General features: G+C 37.9%; 1 protein-coding gene across 3 annotated transcripts in view; it reads left to right on the forward strand.

Annotated features, from left to right (window-relative positions):
• The first annotated feature begins 5396 nt into the window (after nt 1-5396).
• LOC108723189 (tachykinin-like peptides receptor 99D) overlaps nt 5397-20036 on the forward strand; it is a 47869-nt gene continuing 33229 nt past the window's right edge. For all 3 annotated transcript variants that reach the window (XM_018448746.1, XM_018448744.1, XM_018448747.1), the window contains exon 1: nt 5397-7259. In XM_018448746.1, coding sequence (XP_018304248.1) covers nt 6814-7259 — 446 coding nt within the window. In that variant the 5' untranslated portion in view covers nt 5397-6813. The remainder of the gene's footprint in view (nt 7260-20036) is intronic.

Raw genomic sequence — 20036 nt, forward strand, 5'->3', positions numbered from 1 at the left:
TATTTCGAAAGATTAATTGGAAAGCATCAAAAAAGAAAATATTATTATTATCATTATATATTACACACACACACAGGGTAACAAAATTACAAATTTTAAAAGTTGTTTTAAAAATATATATTGATTTTATAGGAATTTGATGATCCAAATCCGAAAAAATATTCTCAATTCATCATCCACAATTCTTTTACAACAAAAATTAATTCTCTTATAATATATTTTAAATATATTTAAAATAGATTACAAAAAGTTTACAAAAATTGTACAATTGATTATTTACATTCAAATCTTAAGAGTAAAAAGCTTAGTAATACGTATGTGAAGTTGACCCCGCACTTTTCGAATTGTGGGTTTTTCTTGATTGTGCTGTGTTGCGTTACGTTTGTGCTGCATTGTGCTGCAAACCGCAACTCAATAACATCAACTGTTTTAAAAAAAAAAAAAAAATTTTTTTTTGTGCTGGCTTTAGGAATTTTTAGGAATGAAAAACTTCAAGCCTGTGTAACTTGCGAACGGTGTAAGATAATCGAATTCTGCGAGTTGTGCTGTGTTGTGCTACTCAAAATCTACGTGGAACGTTCATAAAAAGTCTAGAATGGCAGGAGAGACGACGAGGAAATTGTTGAAAACGTGGTGGGGGAAAATAAAAAATTTGACATTTTTGAATTTTTTTAGTTGTGCCGAATTGTGCTACAACAGTACAACAACTTTTCCTAATTTCCTCAGATCAATAGATTTCGCGATATTGAGGAATACAAACCGTATAATAATGCAATTTGCAATAAAGTCTGATAAAAATTATGATTAAAATAAAAAAAGCTTTTTTTCTCTCAAGATCCTAAATTCACGAGATCGTATGTTCCAAACGATTCGATTCCACGCGAACAGCGAATACGCTTATTCGTTCAATTGCAGAATATTGGCTCTTCCGGTGGAAGAAGGGCAAAAGGTTCTTTCTGTGCGGCGTAATCAGTTGTGTGGTCCAGAGTGATTCACAATTTGCATACTTCACGGCACCGTACCAGCATGTACCATCCTCGAAGCACACTAGCTGCATCCTATAGAGGCAATTTCATTCGTTTTTCTGCGGCTGCATCCCCATTTTCCTTTTCTATCTTAACGCTATAGTGTGGAAGTTTCACGTTCAATTTTCAGGCCCGATATTCTTTCGCGCACGTTCGTCCGTTATCGCATGTTGTCGCACGGCTATGCATAAATTCTACATTTCTTTGACTATACGGTGACCGCTAGCACGACACGGTATTTTCGTCGAATATTTACAAACACACGGAGAGTATCACCTCGACACAATGAAATTTTTATCGACAATATAAAAGATGATATCGACAAGTCATTTAGAAAGATGCCACGTATCTCGGCTCAAAGGAGAATCTATTTTCTTTACGATTATTTAAATGTTCAATTTCTTGGTTGAATTTTTAACGTTTGAAAATCTCTACGCAATATCAATGTAAGATGCATAAGTATGCATTCGAAAAAAAGACGCGGATAATTACAGGCGATGTTTTTAGGATATCGCGCGTACTGCAATACGAACGACTTCGTTGTAGCAAATGAGAACAATTCGCTATTAACTACACTGTCGCAAACACATAGTCCGGCAAATTAGAGTAATTGCATAAATGCAATTTTACAGTCTATGGAACAATTTGGTTTTAATCCGAGCTACTAATTCACCAAGCGCCTAAAGTCTAAAAAGGGGATATCCTCACGGCTAGTTCGTAGGTGTTATGAGAACATGAAGTTGCATACATTGTCACGAATGCCACAAACGTCACGACGCCCTTCGCCCAACTCTCTCTACCTCGCCGACACCCCATATCGATCGTCAGCTATTTTCAGATTCAGGAACAATATTCGAACGCTAATTGCTCCATTTCACTCGCTACTCATTCTACAGTAGAACAGCGCCTGCAATCGGAGGATAGTCAGAGCACATACCGCAGTAATCGTAGTGCACGCATAGTTTAAGAACTCTCTGGCGAATTATCCGCGTTATTGAGCGGTTTGTGTGAACAATGCGACAACGGGAGAATAGAGAACATATTTGGTATCCGACCAATTAATCCCGATTAGTATCGAGCTACATGGAATATGAAATATCAGAATGTAGACGCGCAACAGTTATCGGATACGAGAGAGGAAACAATAAATGTTTTTAAAAATATATATTGAATATGTAAATAATCTAGAAATTAATGGAGATTAACGGTGTAAAAATATACAAAAATAATATCTGAGTGCATATTTTAGTACATTTAGTACGTATGATAATGCGAATAACAAATATATTATCGATGCGATGTTACTTTACTGTTGTTGATTTGAAGGCAAGCCGCATAAATTTTGATTTCCATTTTACACTAACGTAACAACCCAAAGTAATTGTTACCAATGGTGGTGCGGCTTGGTTGCAATTTATATAGCGCGACGTTATTCAAATGTACGCGTATATAAGCAAAAAGGTCTCAGCATTCGCATAATTTCGCACTTAATCTTGTGGTTTCCAACCACGATTGCGACAATGAAGCTATTTATGGTGCCGATTATTATTTTCTACTTCAGGGAAATCGTTGTTTTTACATATTTTTTCCGCGAGATGTTCCGACAACAACTCGTTCTTGCGCGCATGTTAATATATGTATAAGTAAGTAATGTACCCCGAATGGTCCGAATGGGGTTACGGCGTTAGATCGAATCAAGTATCATGCAGTAAAGCGCATTTCGTGAGCAAACAATGTGAATGAACGTTTATTTGAGACTATCGCGAAATATCATGTTGTAAGCGAAAACAATCTCAATTCTAACATCATACGTATCGTTTATTTGTACGTTATCGCAAATCATTCGGCACTCGACAAAGATAAAGAGCGCAAAAATGTGCCCGGGGAAAATACTCTTTTAGAATAATATCAATTACTGTTATCGTATATCAACTATTATCCCGTCCGAAGAAGAGAATATAGCTGTTTCTATTTTTCCTGTCCGGTAATATTCCACGTTACAATATACAAAGAGCTTACCGTAGATAACGCGAATAATAGAAAGAATAACAAGATTCTACGGCGCAATTAAGTAAATGATATTCCACCGTTAGACAAAGGAAAATTAAACGGATTGCACAATATACGTACAGGTAGAATAGTGATATCAAATTAAAATAGTACGATAAAGATGACCGTCATAAATAAGTGTTGTTTTACGAGAGATGAGTCATCCAACAAAATAATTTTTCTGCTAGATGATTTTTCGTCGGTAATTTTATTCAATGGGAGCCGATTAAACGGATTGAAAAGGATAATATTAATCGCGTGGAATAATTATCTGAGGGTACACGAAAAGCAATCCTATCCGACATCTTAATCGAGACGATCGACGCGATGTACTACGGTCTGGTTTTATAATTAAATTCCTTTGGGAAATTCAACGGCTCTTGTAATCAGCACGTTCTCTTCCGCACCCTTCTGCGAACGTGCTTCTCGATCCATATCTCCTTTTTTATCGATATCCCGAACGAGACGAATGAAATTTCACGGATTTCATCTGCCATACATTCACATTTCTCGAGTTTTTTCGCCCACGTATAGACCGAGCGTTTCCGTTCGGCGTAGAGCGGACAAATCGCGCGATAATTCGTGCCCTCGTGTTCTCATTCCCGCTGTCGCGCAAGTAGCATTTGATTTGAACTTAAAGAATGATCTCGATCTTGTAACGTATTTTTCAGATCAAGATGGCACCACAATGGAGGAATTCGTCAACATAAGGACACGTCGCACGAGGAGTCTAAATGAATGCGGAATTCTTTGTGAGAGGAATAAGAATACACCAGGTACTCCGTCTTGCTTGAAATAGACGCCACGACGTAAATTCTTACCCTCCACGAGAATGTCCGACTTATGAGTGGCATTTTGCCGACGTTGGAAAAAGGACTTATCTTTCCCGTCTCATCGATAACAATTCTTGTAGAAACTTTCTGTCAGATTTAAAGAATAGACTTTCCTCCAAGTTTTACAGATTATACATATATCCCAGAACCAGTTACGTTGTTCTTAAGGAATTTTCATGTCGATCCCGCGAGCGCGGAACGAACTTTCTTCCGGCACGTTCTGTGAACTTTCTGGAAAAGTGTAGCGTAAGTCTATCGTCTGCTTCTCACTACTTTCCTTTATCATTCAAAGTGCTCTCGGCTATAAACGGATAATTTCATTCTCCCACACGATAATCGGGTTGAGATACAAAACGTTCAATTGAAAATTAAGAAGATCACTTGAAGCATTCACGGAATAACGAAGTGAAATTCTCAATTCGTTCTAATAGCACCGGGGAAAGATTGCGAGCCGTGTTGTAGTAGTGAAGAAAAACGCGCGAATCAGATGTATTATAAAATTCTAGGCGCGTCGGAAGACGATAGAAATGATGACTGACATAATGCAACGCCGAATGGTGTGCCAAGTGCAAGCGAGAACTCCGTGAACTCTTAAATGAAGATTCAGTTCCAGGTAACATCAATGCTTAATTGAGTACGCGAAGCTAATGAAAGGTGTGCTCTTAACATCGCACGTGATCTGGCGAGGAGAAGTTGACGATAACACGAATTTCCTGCTGCAGGAAGATTTTATTAGCGACGTGATGCGAAAGCTTTCCCGCCCACGTAACCGACCATAAAGCATACAAAATCGTAAAAGATCGGCATAGAACGTAACTTTTCCATTTGTGTAAAAACGTGATAAGAAAGCTTAGCTGAGCTAATTGTATGATACGTGGTACAATAAAAAGAACGCTGAGTAATGAGCAAGCAAAGTGGAAATGACGGAAGTAATCGCAAAATCTTGGTCCCTTTAAAAGTTCTCATCATATGACAGACCAGGCGGAACTTTTCTTCCAGGGCAAAACGACGCGAAACAACGAATATACTCGCGAATTCCAGAGACAGTTTTCCCGATGCTCGGGCGAGAAATTAATATGCAAAAACTATTTCATCGTAAACCGACGAGCAAATTTCACGAAACATCAACGACGTTTTAGTGATCATTAAACGACACACGACATGTTGGAGCAACGCCAAAAAGATTAAACACAAAACTCCTCTTATAGACCAGAGAATCATCAGTCTTTTCCTTTAATCGAGAGATTAGTATAATCATCATCGATTCCTCATCTCGTCTCTGATTGTGCAAAAAGAAACAAGCCGACACGAAAATTCGTTGTAGTAACGACTACGTTTCCAAAAAAAGAACAGTTGTATCGAGGATTCGAATATCGACGGAAAAATTGAACACAAAACTTTTCTTGTAGACCAGAAAACCCATCAGTCTTTTCCTCTAACTGACAGATTAGAATGATCATCATCGATTCTTAATCTCTGATTATGCGAAAAAAAGCAAACTGACACAAAAATTCGCTCCAGTAACGACTATCTCCAGAAGAGAACAGCTTCGAATCGAAGCTTCGAATATCGATGAAAAAAAGCGCACTCATCTACGGCGAATAAGCCGCGAGGACAATGGAATCTCATTCGGTGGCAGCCGATCGGCGGTTTGGGAAACGATCGGATTTTGCGGAGAGCGCTCGTGCATGAAACGTAAGTGGAAGCAAGCTCGGACATCGAGTTGAGGGCTATCGGTCGGCTGTGTCACAATGTTACCCCACGGTTTAATCGGTGAAAGCACATAGTAATTGTGCCAATATTATTGACGGACATGCCACCAAAACCGCGGTGGAAGTAACGAAATGTCCTGTCGCGTGAAAGTATCTCAGTACGTAATATATCGATAAGTGGTCGATAAAGGGATCAAATTAACGATTTCCTTAATCAAGCGACTATGAATCCTCCCCGCGAACGATTACAAAGAGTGCGCGCTTATCCGCAAAATAGATTCGTCCCACGCGCCGCTGCGATTTTCCTAATTAAGATCGATCGAACGGAAAAAAACGCGATTTGCCGACGCGCGATTCGACGCGATGTCATACGCCGGAATTAAAAGCTCGTGTTTTCGGCGCCGGCAGTTGACGCGCTCTCACGAAAGATCGACCCTGATTGAGAGAATCGGTGACGCTAGGCGAGCGTGAAACGGAATTTACGAGCAGTGATAACAGCGCGAATACGACCGATGGATGTTTCTCGGCTCTTCGACCACGATTCGGAAATTCATCTCGTGACGACGAAAAGACAACGCAAAGAACTCGAAAATTGTCATAATGCCTCGACTGTAGAATGTAACGTGCCCTTCTATCACACGGGAACAAGTACGACGAAAGTCTCGGACGCTACGTCAGTGTTATGAAAGCTCGCCCGACTTTGTCGGCTGGTATGCGCGGTTGACAGGAATGTGTAAGCTACTTGGCTTGAAAGACAACAATCGCGCTGCTTTCTACCGGTGTATCCAATTTTTATCCCTTAAATAAAGCGACAAGTAAATTTTATGAGCACCGAAGTATTCCGAAAATATTCGGCTTTTGAAAGAGATAAATCAATGCGGACACATCCGACGAATGATGATCTCGACATCGTTGTCATAAATGTTAGAGATTATAAAAAAATCAGTTACCAAAAATTTGGCGCATCTCGGAGAGAAAAAAGAATAGCGGGTAACGGAAACGTAAACGAGGGAATGAAGATTGTGCGCTCCGGGCGAAAGCTCAGCACACTTTAAAGCGAGATAAGAAAGACACTGTGAGACACAAAATTGCAAACGGAAAGGCGGGCAGCGGTGGCGGTTGAATAGCGGTGGAGAGCAGGGTTTTTCGCTCTATATATAGTTTAACATAAGCGAAGAGACCGTGATATTCGTGATGCAGAGCCTCGACGACTTGATGACGTACAATTCCACGTCTCACCTCTGGAACGTGACAACGCTGTGGTTCGACAATGACACCTATCACAACGGTACCAACTACACGGATTTGGCGCCGCGGAATCAATTCGTGCTTCCGTGGTGGCGGCAGATGATTTGGACGCTCCTGTTCGCCGGCATGATCACCGTGGCGACCGGTGGCAATTTAATAGTGATATGGATCGTGCTGGCGCACAGGCGGATGCGCACCGTCACCAATTACTTCCTGGTAAACCTCAGTATCGCGGACGCCATGGTATCCACCTTGAACGTCACCTTCAACTACACCTACATGCTCAACAGCCACTGGCCGTTTGGAACGCTCTACTGCAAGATTTCCCAGTTCATCGCGGTTCTCACAATATGTGCCAGCGTCTTCACATTGATGGCGATATCCATTGATCGGTGAGCCTTTTTTCTTTCTTCTTCTCTCATTTTTTTTGAAATAATACATACGTTTGAAAATGAATTATAAAAGGTAATACAGCGTCATCGCGATAGTCAATATTAATTAGATCAATGTCACTGTTCTTCCCCTACTATTGTACTAGACCTAATGTTATCAAATCGTGATGTTATCATCAATGAACAAGAGATATATATCCCGTTATCGCTAATCGTCCTGCTTAAGCACGAGTTATCGTCCTTAGATATATTAAATAATAATCCCAAAGATAGTGGCTTTCTAACTCCCGTACGAACGCTATCTTTCTTCCCCTCGCTTAAGTACATTCTCGCTTTTAGTGCGTGAACTACTACAGAACACTCCTACTGAAACTCCACTTGGATTAATGTCTGGTCCTGGAAAAATATATTTCCTTCTTCTGTTTATCTAGAAAAGTCCCAGCGTGTGTTAAAGTAGGTACAGCGTGGGCGCGCTTTATATGACGTTGGGTTTAAGAAGGGTTAATAGCGAAACGGAAGCAAGTCTCAAGCTATAACGACGGGGATCAATCTAACGTCGAAAGTCAGCCAAGAAAAACGAGAAAGATAAACATTTGCGATCCAGCGTCACCTATCCTGCGATTAGACGAGGTGAAACTTCGTCACTAAGATCCAATTACATAGTTCAACAAATCTCAACTTCTTTACTTATGACTTAACCAACTGTTATCAGTAGATATATTGCAAAAAAGGTTATTTTCATATATTTTTATTGTAACTACGATATATGACGTGCTGAAGTATATTAATATATTATCAGGATTTTCAGCCCTCGAAAGGATTTTTTAGTGTCGATTATGATTAACAAGATATTTATGTTAATCTATTCAGGTTAAATATTAATTATAATTAAATATGGTCTCTATTACGGAATAACTATTAATTATAAATCATTTATCAAATAATCTATAATTCGAAATTATGAAAGTCTATGCAGACATTTTTGCAATTATTCGGATATTTTCAAGTTTTGACATATTCCATTACATTGAATGTATTAATATTGATATCGGATTCATTGAAAGGTATCTGGTAAATCGTCAATGGCCTAATTCATAGCTTTTCCGCAATAGGTTTCACATTTAGCCGTGAATAATTTATTAATCACAGTTGTATATTGAAAGTCCTAACAATATATTTAACAAATTGCAATAAAACTTCTTTAGCGTCGTAATTATAACATGACGAAATACGTGAAAATGATCCCTTTTTGCAACTTTAATTGCAAATTTTTCAAAATTGTGATTTAATGGAGCAATTGGAAAACGAAATCGTGGTGTTCAGCATCCAGAAAACTATAAAAAAATGACTGATCTTGTTTTAATGTTTGAGAAACGTTTTTTTTGTCGAACAGTGTTGTCAATTATCTTATAACGATGTGTTCGATAATGAAAATGTACGAAGAAATAGGCAAATAGAATAAGAGCATTTTTGCGGTAATATCAGAGAAGTGCAATTTAATCTGCGAGCTGGAAAATGCCGGGCTAATTTTCCAAAGCGACTTCCCTCTTGAATTAACGCTATTCACAGAATTACACTCTCAACGGAATGCATAATTCACCGTCCTTTTTATCATCACTGCAAGCCCAATTATTCCTTTTTTTTTTTAATTCAACTATAATTAATCAGATCGGAGAAAAATGAATTCTCTTAGTAGAAGGAAGGAACTATTTATTTCAAAATAATCGAAACTGGTACAAAAAATCGTGAACTCTAAAGACATCAGAACTAATGCGATTGCATTGGTAACATTTTGAAAGTGACCTCTTAAATTCTCATAAATCTCGATTAAAAACTTAGTCACTTTTCAAACCAAACAATCTATCTCAAAATCGATTATGGTAAATTCACGTTCTGCGAAATGAATAATTGCTTCAAGGAACTAAAGTTTGAAAGGTTGAATATAGAGAAAAAACACTGCTAGTCAGAACATTGCTTTCTTCGAACTAGAGGAACGTATGCTCATTTCTTCTCAATTGTGCTCCAGAAGAAAAGCCATTATTCGAAGACAACATTCAGAGCCACGAGAAACGTAGAATGATTAAAGGCTCGTTCTGCGAGAGCTACTCTATATATACCCAATGTTTTTTATATGTTCCCAAGAGTTACCCTAAAATGACGATGTATTTGTCGAAGATTTAGACATTTTGGAAGCGACATTCTCCGATTAAAAAAACACGAAAAATGATAAAAATTTCGATCATCCGATGTCACCGACAGATGCTACGTGATATCGGAAGGTGCTCGGGTCGTAAATCCTAAAATTCATTTTTATTCCGGGAATATAAAACGGAGGAGGGATCGTCCATCGATGCCGATGGCAATTGCCGATAACCGCGAACAGCGAACGTCACACACTGATGGATTTATCATATAGAACTAATTTTCGACGGATACATTAGAGGCTAATGCAAATATCACGCCTATTATATAGCTTGCCCGACAACGAGAAGCTCGACATTCCGCGGGCGATATCGACACAGAGCCGTTTCCAAGTGACATTTCGTCCGCGGGGAAACGTCAATGGAGCATTGCACTCGATCGGCTACGGCTACATTCCCCGATAAATGATAATGTGCGTTATCATGAACGAGGGAATCTGAGACCTCGACAATACACTACGGTATGAAGGAAATAGGCAGAGAGAAGAGAGATTGTGAGAGAGAGGGAAAGAAGAGAAAATCTCTCTCATCAGAATGTAAGCATTGCGCCCGTTGTGATAGAAATACTAGGTATTGTAACCTGCTCGGATATCGTTTCGATTGATTTTCACTGAAAGCTTTTATCTAGATCATTAAATATATTACAGTGGAACTTTATATGTTACTACAACGAGGTAAATGCGATGAAATTGAATGGACTTACACGATGCGCAGACACACAACGAATGCAGAGTGTTCCGGCGAAAATTTATTCCGACGAATTCGCGACAGAGGCACCGGAGTGAAATCGAGTTTACAGCGTAGATTCTCCAGCAAATCCTTTCCAAATGAATTTTCACGCGATTTTGTCGGCCGCACTCTGTAGAATCGGAAGCAGACGTTATTGTAGATATAAAAAAAACTCAGAGATTGGACCGCCAGTTAATTTTTTCAGCACTCGATAACCCACGCAAGAATATTGCTGTTATCACTACCTACCGACGTAGAGACACATTGATCTGGTAATGCGAAATATTACGAGGAGAAGGTCGCTCTTGAAAGGAAAAGGCGATCGTGAATAAGAGGCTCGACACAATTTTTTTATCATAAGAAAGAAGACAGAGTTGTCACAAATTTTTCATCCTAAAATTTCATAATTTTTTCACGATTTTCAGACAAAATTTTATGATTTTCCTTGATTTTTAATAATATTAAAAAATTTTAGTATTTTCGTTCTGATTTGGAAACCGTTAAATATTTTGTTGAGAGATCAATTTAATATAGCAATGTAAATTACTATTAATGTTGCTGATATTGCTTGCATTTTTAATGTTAAGTTGAGTATAGTATTTCAAAGTTATGTTTAGATATAATCTATGACGTATGTACGTTAAATTTCTTTAAAGCCAAGAATTTTAATTGTCCAGAAAATTTTACAAAAATCTCTGATTTTTCCCCAATTTTCCTACCCAATTTTTTCCATTTCTCTGACAATTTGATCTCTGATTTCTAATTTTGTGGCAATCCTGGTAGATAATTGCCGTAGTGTAAAGTAAAGAATTGCTTGTGTCGTCATTTGAAATATTCTCACGCCGCGCCGGGTATTTCTACAATGCGAAGGAAAAACATCTTCGAGAAAACGTCGACGAAAAAACGATGAGCTATAAAGGACACTATTAAGTATCGACATGAGAATAAAGAAAAAATCCCAATGAGAATAATTCTACAAAAGGAGTCACAAATTATTTCACGAGGCACTTGACCTTGATGCAACCACGACGAACGTGAAACGAACTAATTAGATTTCTAGCGAGATATAGCGGTTAATGCTATATCTCCATATATCTAGAAACCAGGAAACGTTCGTGCTTCGGGCGGCAGGTCGCATTAAGGGTTGAAATATTAACCGCGAATAATTGCAGTGCCTTTTTGCTTAATTCAGAATTTAGAACCCAAGCTAGATTGCAACAGAGCTCATTAAAATGCGAGTATACGCCGAGTAGGATGTGCATAACGCATATTATTTTTACAAATTTTTCTATGAAATATTATTTTCAAATTTCGTGATAATAAAGTATACCTGATATCTTGCCCACACACAATAAAAAGATGAACATAGAATCGATTTTCTGGACTATTTTTACTTTAAACACCGAAAACAGATCTTTTCTATCATGCAATTCGTAAATTCGCCAGCAAAACGATTGCAAAGGAACTTCACTTTAATACTTATCCCGAAAGGTTATCATCAAGAAAATGCTTAAGATTCTTGCTTCTCTTTATTCCAGAAAAGCTTTCTCCCTATATCATAGTTCCTTTTCGCTCGTACCTTTTTATCGTTGGTTGCAGTTCTCTTGCGCGAACGTCTTATCCCGTTAAAATGTGCTGGCGTTCAATTTTCCACGGACAAAAATACACCCACACTTTCTGCACGTTACACCGAACAGAAACGTATTTACGTTACATAACAAGAGACAGTAGTAATATTGAAATGTTCGTCATCGAATGTTCAGGATCAGTAGCTTCGTTTTATCAATACAATAGTTTTGTTATACCATCTAGCAAAATCTCGTTTGCTTACTTTTACAGAGTTTTAACAATTATTTTTAAATGAAGACTCGATAAGGCTGGAAAGAATTCGTTTGTTAAATGTTATAAAGACGAAATTAAAGATTAATTGTGACTCAATTATCAAACAGCAAAGTGCGGGTGTCAAATGCTATGATGAATACGCTATACTAACGCATGGTAACAACCGATATGCACACTATTAATTGCATTCTTAAAGAGATATGGCATCAAAGAAACAGCAGGGAAGGAAGAGAGAGAAATGTATTATTCTGAAGACTTCGCATCTGGAAATAGAATTCTGTTATTCAACAATACTTGATATATGCAGAAACTACACGAAATATAATATACACACACACACACATATGTATGTATATATACACACATATATATATATATATATATATACAGGGTGAGGAAAAAGTATCGGGACACCTAAATAACTTCTGAACGGTTCGAGATAGAGGATTGAAGTTTATAGGGATACAAATGGCATCATAAAATCTATCATTTAATACCAAAAACGCCCATTTTAACACCCTCGAGGGGCGGGGAGGAAGAGAGACGGAAAAATCTTAAATTGCACGTGGGGTTGAGTGAGGACTCGTTTGAAAGAGCCTTCCAAGACGAGAACAACGCGTGGTGTCCCAGGTCTCTACGATTTTTTTTTTTAGAGTTATGATCATTTAATCATTGAGATTTCGCAGTAGCGGAGGGCTCACGGCGAGGACATGAAAAAGACTGCGCGGGACGTGAAAAAAAATCGTACAGACCTGGGACATCACGCGTTGTTCTCGTCTTGGAAGGCTCTTTCAAACGAGCCCTCACTCGACTCCACGTGCAATTTAAGATTTTTCTGTCCCCCTTCCCCGCATGGGAAATGCATTCGCATGGGAAATGTACGCAGCACGACGACGACGTTGACAACGGAGTGCAGTTAACTCCTTGCACACGGTATATCACGTACATGCTTCCGATAGTAATTCAAATGAGAGCCGTGTTGAAACAATGTCGCGTAATGGGTGCACTACCACCATCGTGAGCCATACTTGCAAACAGAATCCCGTAAAGGTTGCTTTGCCACGCAAAAAAATAAGAAGTGCGAAATCCGGGGAAAGGTATTCCTCTTCAACTCGACAATAACGTTTGTCCAAGGCGGCAACGAAAATAATGCAGTCTTACTTTCCCAAGTGGATTCATATTAGAATTTCAATAAGAACTCAATGATGCGTAAACGGCATTCTGTGAATCGGTCAGAACTTTTATGTTTTCGAGAAATGACGGGAGAGCATCTCTGCTAAAGCAAATAAAGCCTGCAATATTGCTCTGAGAATCATTAAGGGATGCACTGAGGGTCGATAAAAATGACTCAATTAAAGGCGGAACTATAGCGTGACTATATATAATGCCGTCGTCGATGCATCGATAAAAGCGGTGCTTATTAGTGACGCGTAGCAGATTGGTTCACTCTAGATGAGTATAAATTCACGTTGAGCAATGGATTCAGAGCAATGCGATTTCCAATCCCGATTACGTATCTGTTATCGATTCTCGTGGCCTTAGTAAAATCCTATCAGTTGTTAATCTTAATATTCTGTATCAACTCTGTCTAACATTCTATCAATTTTATTAACTTTATATGAATTATTAACTCCGAAATTCTATCAATATTAATTCTTATCGTCATTATTGATAACTGTCCGTATAGTATAATGTGCTATTAATAGCAAATTATCATTTAAATATAGAGAGCTTAATCTCAGAAATTCTAGCGAGTGAGTAACTATGAGAAATGAAGGAAATAAATAAAGTAAATCTTTTACAAGTTTCATCCATTGGAACAAGATGATCGATGACGACGATGGTGAATTCAGTGCGAATCTATGTTTTCAGCACGCTATATCCTCGACAGTCGGCAGCAGCACGCCTGTTTCAAGCTTTCAATAGTGATCAACGTTCGACGAGTGAAGACTTCACAAACATAGCTACAATCTAACAGCTCACCTCGAGTCCTATACAACAAGTGCCTATATGACGATCGCAATAACGTGAGCTACTACGTGTAAAGTGGAAACTCGATGATATCTAAAAATATCGTAGCGCTCCTCGAACGGAAATTCGATTGCGAAGGAGATACAAGCAAACCACGTGTCGATGCATCTACGACTCGAGTAGCCACCGAGGATTCAACAATACCAGCTTTATAGCTCAAATTCGCGTTTGAAAGGTCAAACTCGGGTTCGATAGCGGCTATGTCGAAGACAGAGACGTCGAGTGACGTTCGGACTTCATAACCGTTATCGGACGATGTGGAAAAGACATCAAGTGCAATCGAGAGTTCTTCAACGGTGTACCCAACTCCGTCCAAGCAGTTCAAGTCGGAACCTAACCGACCAGATCGTCGAGCTTCTTCCCCGAAATGACGATGAATCACGATTCAATTTCCTCGGCCGATCGTAGCGCAGATCCCATCTCGCGAGAATTGTCACCGGAACGTGAATCGATTATGGCAATCCAGGTCACTTTAAACGACGAAAGTCTGCAACGAAATGCAGCCTTGCACCAAGGAACTGAGTGAGGAATCGCGTCAAGTTCAGTCGACTAACGAGTACTGTCGCTTCAAACTTTAACGATCACTGTAATAACGACTCTGCTAACGACCATCCGACAATTGACTAACAAAGTGACTAACAAAGTGACACTTGAGGAAACTTGGAATTTCAAGAAAGAAACTCTTTATTCAAAGGAATGAATCAAGGTAACAGCTGGAATATTTTTTATCTTTTTAGTGGCGTGACACGCAATTAATTTCCTTTATCGAAAAATATAATCCACAGAGATTTTAATTTGCATACCTATCACATTTATTTTACAAGAAACGTTATCGGGATTGATAGACATCGAGAAGTATCTAACTATCGAATTCGATCCAGTGAATTCATTCCAAACGGCTATCGAAACTTCGTTGCGAATTGATACCGAACGTTATGCGTTTCCATGCATTGATAATCGAAGAGTTTATCCTGCAACGCTCTGTTGTTGTATTATGTTTAGTTTTGTTCGTATCAGAAACGTGATCACGATATATAAACAATTGCCAAACGGTACTCGGTGATCCAGCATTAGTTTGCAAGCGAATGTCGGTCTCTCGTTGCTGAATTGTTTATAGCGAAAAGTTGGATTATCCGCGAGCGTTGTTTCATAGAAGAGACCAACAAGTTTGCAAATTGATTCCTATCTCTTGATTCGTCGACACATTGCGCCACGTTGAATAGCTCACGAGTAAATTGACGAGCATTGGTTATCGCCGGTAATAATTTTTGATGCCATCTTCAGATTACATTACGAAATTCTGACGTAGATATCTGTCACGGAAGCTGATCAATTCTGTGCAGAATAATACGGATTACAAAGTGCTGTATGACGCTTTTTAAATACAAAGCTAGATTCCGTTGCCAGAACTGAAACGGCCGGGCCCAACAAAGAAACGATATTGAATCGTTAATTAACACGTTCTATGTCAAATCAATTTAATCCTTAACTTGGCAGAAAGCATTATATAGTTACTTAATCGGGCAGTTCGAAACTCAGAGGCCCTCATTATTCTTCAAATGAAATTTGAAATAAAATGCAAATTGCAATATCAGAAAACAATAGTAAAATCTATGCTGTTTAGTTCTAAGAATCAGAAAAAGATGAAGAATAAGTTGAACCGAGATTAATATCTACATTGGAAACAGATAAAGATTCGTTAAATCAGTTTCAAATTTTATAATTTTACAAAACATCAGAAAAAAAAACAAAAAAGATCGCAAAACTGATGTTCTCTGGGCCTTTGAGACCTCCCTTGCACGCTTAAGAGTTTAAGAATTATGTGAAGTCCATAGAAGTAAATGATTGTTCCAGTATTTGTGTCCGCCATATTATTTCCGCCATCTTGAATTTTTAAAATCTGACATCAGATTCGTAATCAGCAACTCAAAGAACCTATAAGTACCGACTTTCAAAAAAATTCAATAAAAATTTGTGCTATAAAGCGTTGTTAGTGTCATGTTTTCTTATAGTAGTTGGTGATCTTTTTTTGACACACACTCTATATTTCTGAAACCAATTGCATACTCAACGTAAAACTTGTTTGTGATTAATGTCTCATCATGAGCTATCATTTGACATAAAATTCGATTTGAAATCAAGGACTGAAAAACAGGCGAAAGTCCATCCTTTTTGCGGTAGTTCTTTATTATTTATTATATTTATTAAATAATATGTACATTTCATAATGTTTAAAAATTTTTTTAAATTATTCTTACAAAAAAGAATTAGAGAGAAAGAGAGAGAGAGAGAGAGTCTAATGTACCATCATATATTATAATTATATATATACGAGTATATCCATGTATAATATAAAAATAAAAAAATTATTTTTCATAATAAATAAACTACGTTTTTCTATAATAATCTAAATATCAAACGATCTGAATGGAAAATTCAGAGTGGGTCACCGGTGCTCGAAATATGTAACAATAAAACCATCGTCCAACAGACCGCAAAACAAATAAAATGCCGAGACAAGTTTGAGTTCGAGAAGTGAGATTTCGCTGTGAGAATCGATGTGGCTCTGGGTAATGAAGCGATGCTTACGAGCACTTTCGAAGAAAAATATGAACGAGGATCAACGTGTAGCCAAAGACACGATAAAGTTTGCCTCGTTGAACGCGAAAAGCGCCGATCAAACACAGTTTCGAACGGATTTGAACGGTTCGACAAGCAACGAAGAATAACAATACATCGGACATAACAACGAACGACAATTTCAGCGACAGTACTAGATCGACCTCACGTGTAAACACGGAAAATTCAATTGCTTCGTCTTCGTTGACGGGAAATGCGGAATTGTTAGACACTACGATAAAATCGTTATCCTCGCAAAATTTCAGCGAAAGAGGTAATTCAGATGATGGTTATGCGAACCTTAAATACCGACGTTAAAATAACAATCGTAACTGGAATATATTGGCGTTTCGCGAAAGCGAGCAACTCGCGGTTCAATCAAATGCTAGGAATGAATCACTTAAGCCAACTTCAGTCAGAGGATTGCGGGGAAACTAGGCAAATGCTCGAGTACCGCATCGCGATACTCTGGCTTGCCAGAGATAATAGCCAATAAAATTGACGGCGAAGAGCGAGCCGACGCGGGTGGAAGGAAGTCGAATTTAAAATCGGAACCGCCAACGATTTCACCGTCGGATACAGCCGCGGCTGCCAACACGAATGCCAATACCACCTTGAATCGCGAACAATAACCGCGGATCGTGCAACTATTCGTCTCTACGTCAGTCATCCGTTCGGAAACAAAACTTCCGTAGAAATCTCCGTTAAAGGGGACGTTGCATCACGACGTGCATCAATAGCCTGCAGCTCCGATCAACACGCAAACGTCGGCGACCGCAACGCAAATGTTGGCGTCAATCAAAACGTCGCGCATCAATACGGTCTGGAAACGACATGGTAAATTCCATTGTTCGATGTGAACGAAATGCGATGCAAACTGTGAATATTCGGCGCAATATCAACAGAAATAGCGATGTTGCGATATTCTTTTTTTCCTTTGTATGACCAACGTCTCCGCATACTGAGTCAAAATGGGGTAAGTAGACCTCTATATAGATACCGCCAATCTTTCACAGGATAGCCTCAAAGAAAAGAGTTGGCGAAAAAGTCTTCTCATTTTTTATTTGCGCAAGTGATTTTCAACACTCGATTTAAATATTCCAAGCTTTTCTGTGATATCTCAAATGATTGCGGATTAAATTTTCGGTCAAGGCTTTGATTGAATCATCATCCACTGCACTTAACCTATCAGAAGTGTCTTACATTAAATGGAGAAATTTTCACCACGGAACTTTGTAAACCAAAATTAACACATGCAATCATCGATACTATCTTCATTGTAGATTACACATATCTCTTTTTGGGTTTGCAGCGTTTTTATCTTTATGATAGTATAATACAGCATAATATTGCGAAAAATGTGTTTTAATCTTTTATTTTTAATCCTTTATAATAAGCAGTAAACTCTAATAATCTTGATATTTTCTTGTTATAAGATACGTTAATATAAATAAGCTGTTAAGGTTATGAATGCACTTGCTAAAACCAGGGTTGGGAAAGTTACTTTTTAAAAGTAACGTGTTACCGTTATCGTTATTTGTGGTAAAAAATAACTCGTTACCGTTACTCGTTACCGATTCTAAAAAATAACGCGTTACCGTTATTTAAAAGTAACGATAAAAAATCGTTACTTTTCGTTACTTTTTTTCTAATTATGTACGAGACGGGCCTACTCACCGATTTTGATGAAATTAGGGTCATTCGTTGCGTTTTTGCATGAAATGAACAAATCTGGCAAAAAAATAAGTATCACTCTGTCGGGCGAACCGAGATATTAATGGTTAAAGTTGATGATTATCAAAGTAAGGAAATCTGTCAGATTCGTTTATTTCGTGCAAAAACGCGTCGAATAATATGATCCTTTTGTCAAAATCGATGAATAAATCTGTCTTCTGTATAATTACACTTTTTTATATATTAAAACAGGTTTCTAAGACAGAATGCTAAGACACACATAGAAAATAAACTATTGTATATATAAGATATTTAGAAAGATATTTATCTTTGAACATTTTATCTTTTATTAATATTTTACTTATGTTTAATTCTATGATATTTTATTAATAATAGATATTTAAAATTTTTAGTGTTTTTATGCTAAAGCGAAGCTAGTGAATGAAACAAAAATATGCAAAAAGTTCTTTGCTTATTTAGTACCTACAATCTTTATTGTCCGTGACGGTCGTGACCTATAAAAAAGTAACGATACAAGAGTAACGGGGTCAATTTCAATACTCATTACTGAAGAAAATGTAACGTCGTTACCAAATCGTTACCCAAAAAAAGTAACGAAAATGTAACGTCGTTACAAGTAACGCGTTACTTCCCAACCTTGGCTAAAACAAAAGAAAGTGTTCACACTCAAAGCGATGTTAATGGTCACCTACTGATAAACATCATAAAATCTTATAGTTAATAAAAATGCAAAAACAAGACACGAGTATACGAAACATACTCAGTAAATTTTGTCAGAAACTTTCTAAAAATTATGAATATGACGCGCAACACTCGAAGCAAAACATATTCATCCCGTCTGAGTCAATTCAGATTTATATTGTGATATTAAGGTCGTAAGTTATCGAGACTCGTATTTGATTAATTTTTTGAGACAAGAAACCGCATGCCAAGTCCTAAATCGAGTGTTGCACCAAGAACAAATTCTTGCGAAACCGCAAACGACGATTCTAAGCAGCAGGACGTCTGAGTCTGATCCTAGCGGGATTAAACGAAACTCGACTACGCATCGGCGATGTCTAAGTAGACGCTCGAAGGCGAAAACCGAACCTGTTGAGTCGCAACCTGTTGCAGTGGCTAAACAATTCGAAACAATTTATTCCGCTGATTTGTCATCATATATTAATAATGTGTAACGCAGAGATAGGCGAAAATGAAAAGGTTACGAAAAGCTAAGAAATATGCAATAGATTCATCGAAAAACACTAACAGCACAATGAAAACGTCGACAATCGGCGTAATCATCGCGACTACAGCGTTTGAAAAAAAATTTTCAAAGGCATTACCTTTAATATCCTTACAGAAATCTAATTTAATTCTAGTCAATTTATTACTGAAAGTAGTTATTAATTATTAACTTATTTGGAATATTAAATAAATACTAACAACAGTGCTTTCAACACTTAAAATAAATAACTAATGACTGTTTTTCAGTATTGCAGTCAGTATTAGATTTTTGTAAGGATATACAAATAATCTGCTAAAATGTTCTGTGTCTTTTCACTTGATCATAGGAATTACGTCTGTCATAGGTCAATAGGTCAGTGTAAACAACTTGCTTTCCAGTAACAGACACGGATGGTACAGTGTAATTAATTACACAGTAAATAATTACACCCTC

The sequence above is a fragment of the Mycetomoellerius zeteki genome, unplaced genomic scaffold (assembly GCF_001594055.1).
Source record: "Mycetomoellerius zeteki isolate Tzet28-1 unplaced genomic scaffold, Tzet1.0 scaffold224, whole genome shotgun sequence".
Taxonomy (NCBI): domain Eukaryota; kingdom Metazoa; phylum Arthropoda; class Insecta; order Hymenoptera; family Formicidae; genus Mycetomoellerius; species Mycetomoellerius zeteki.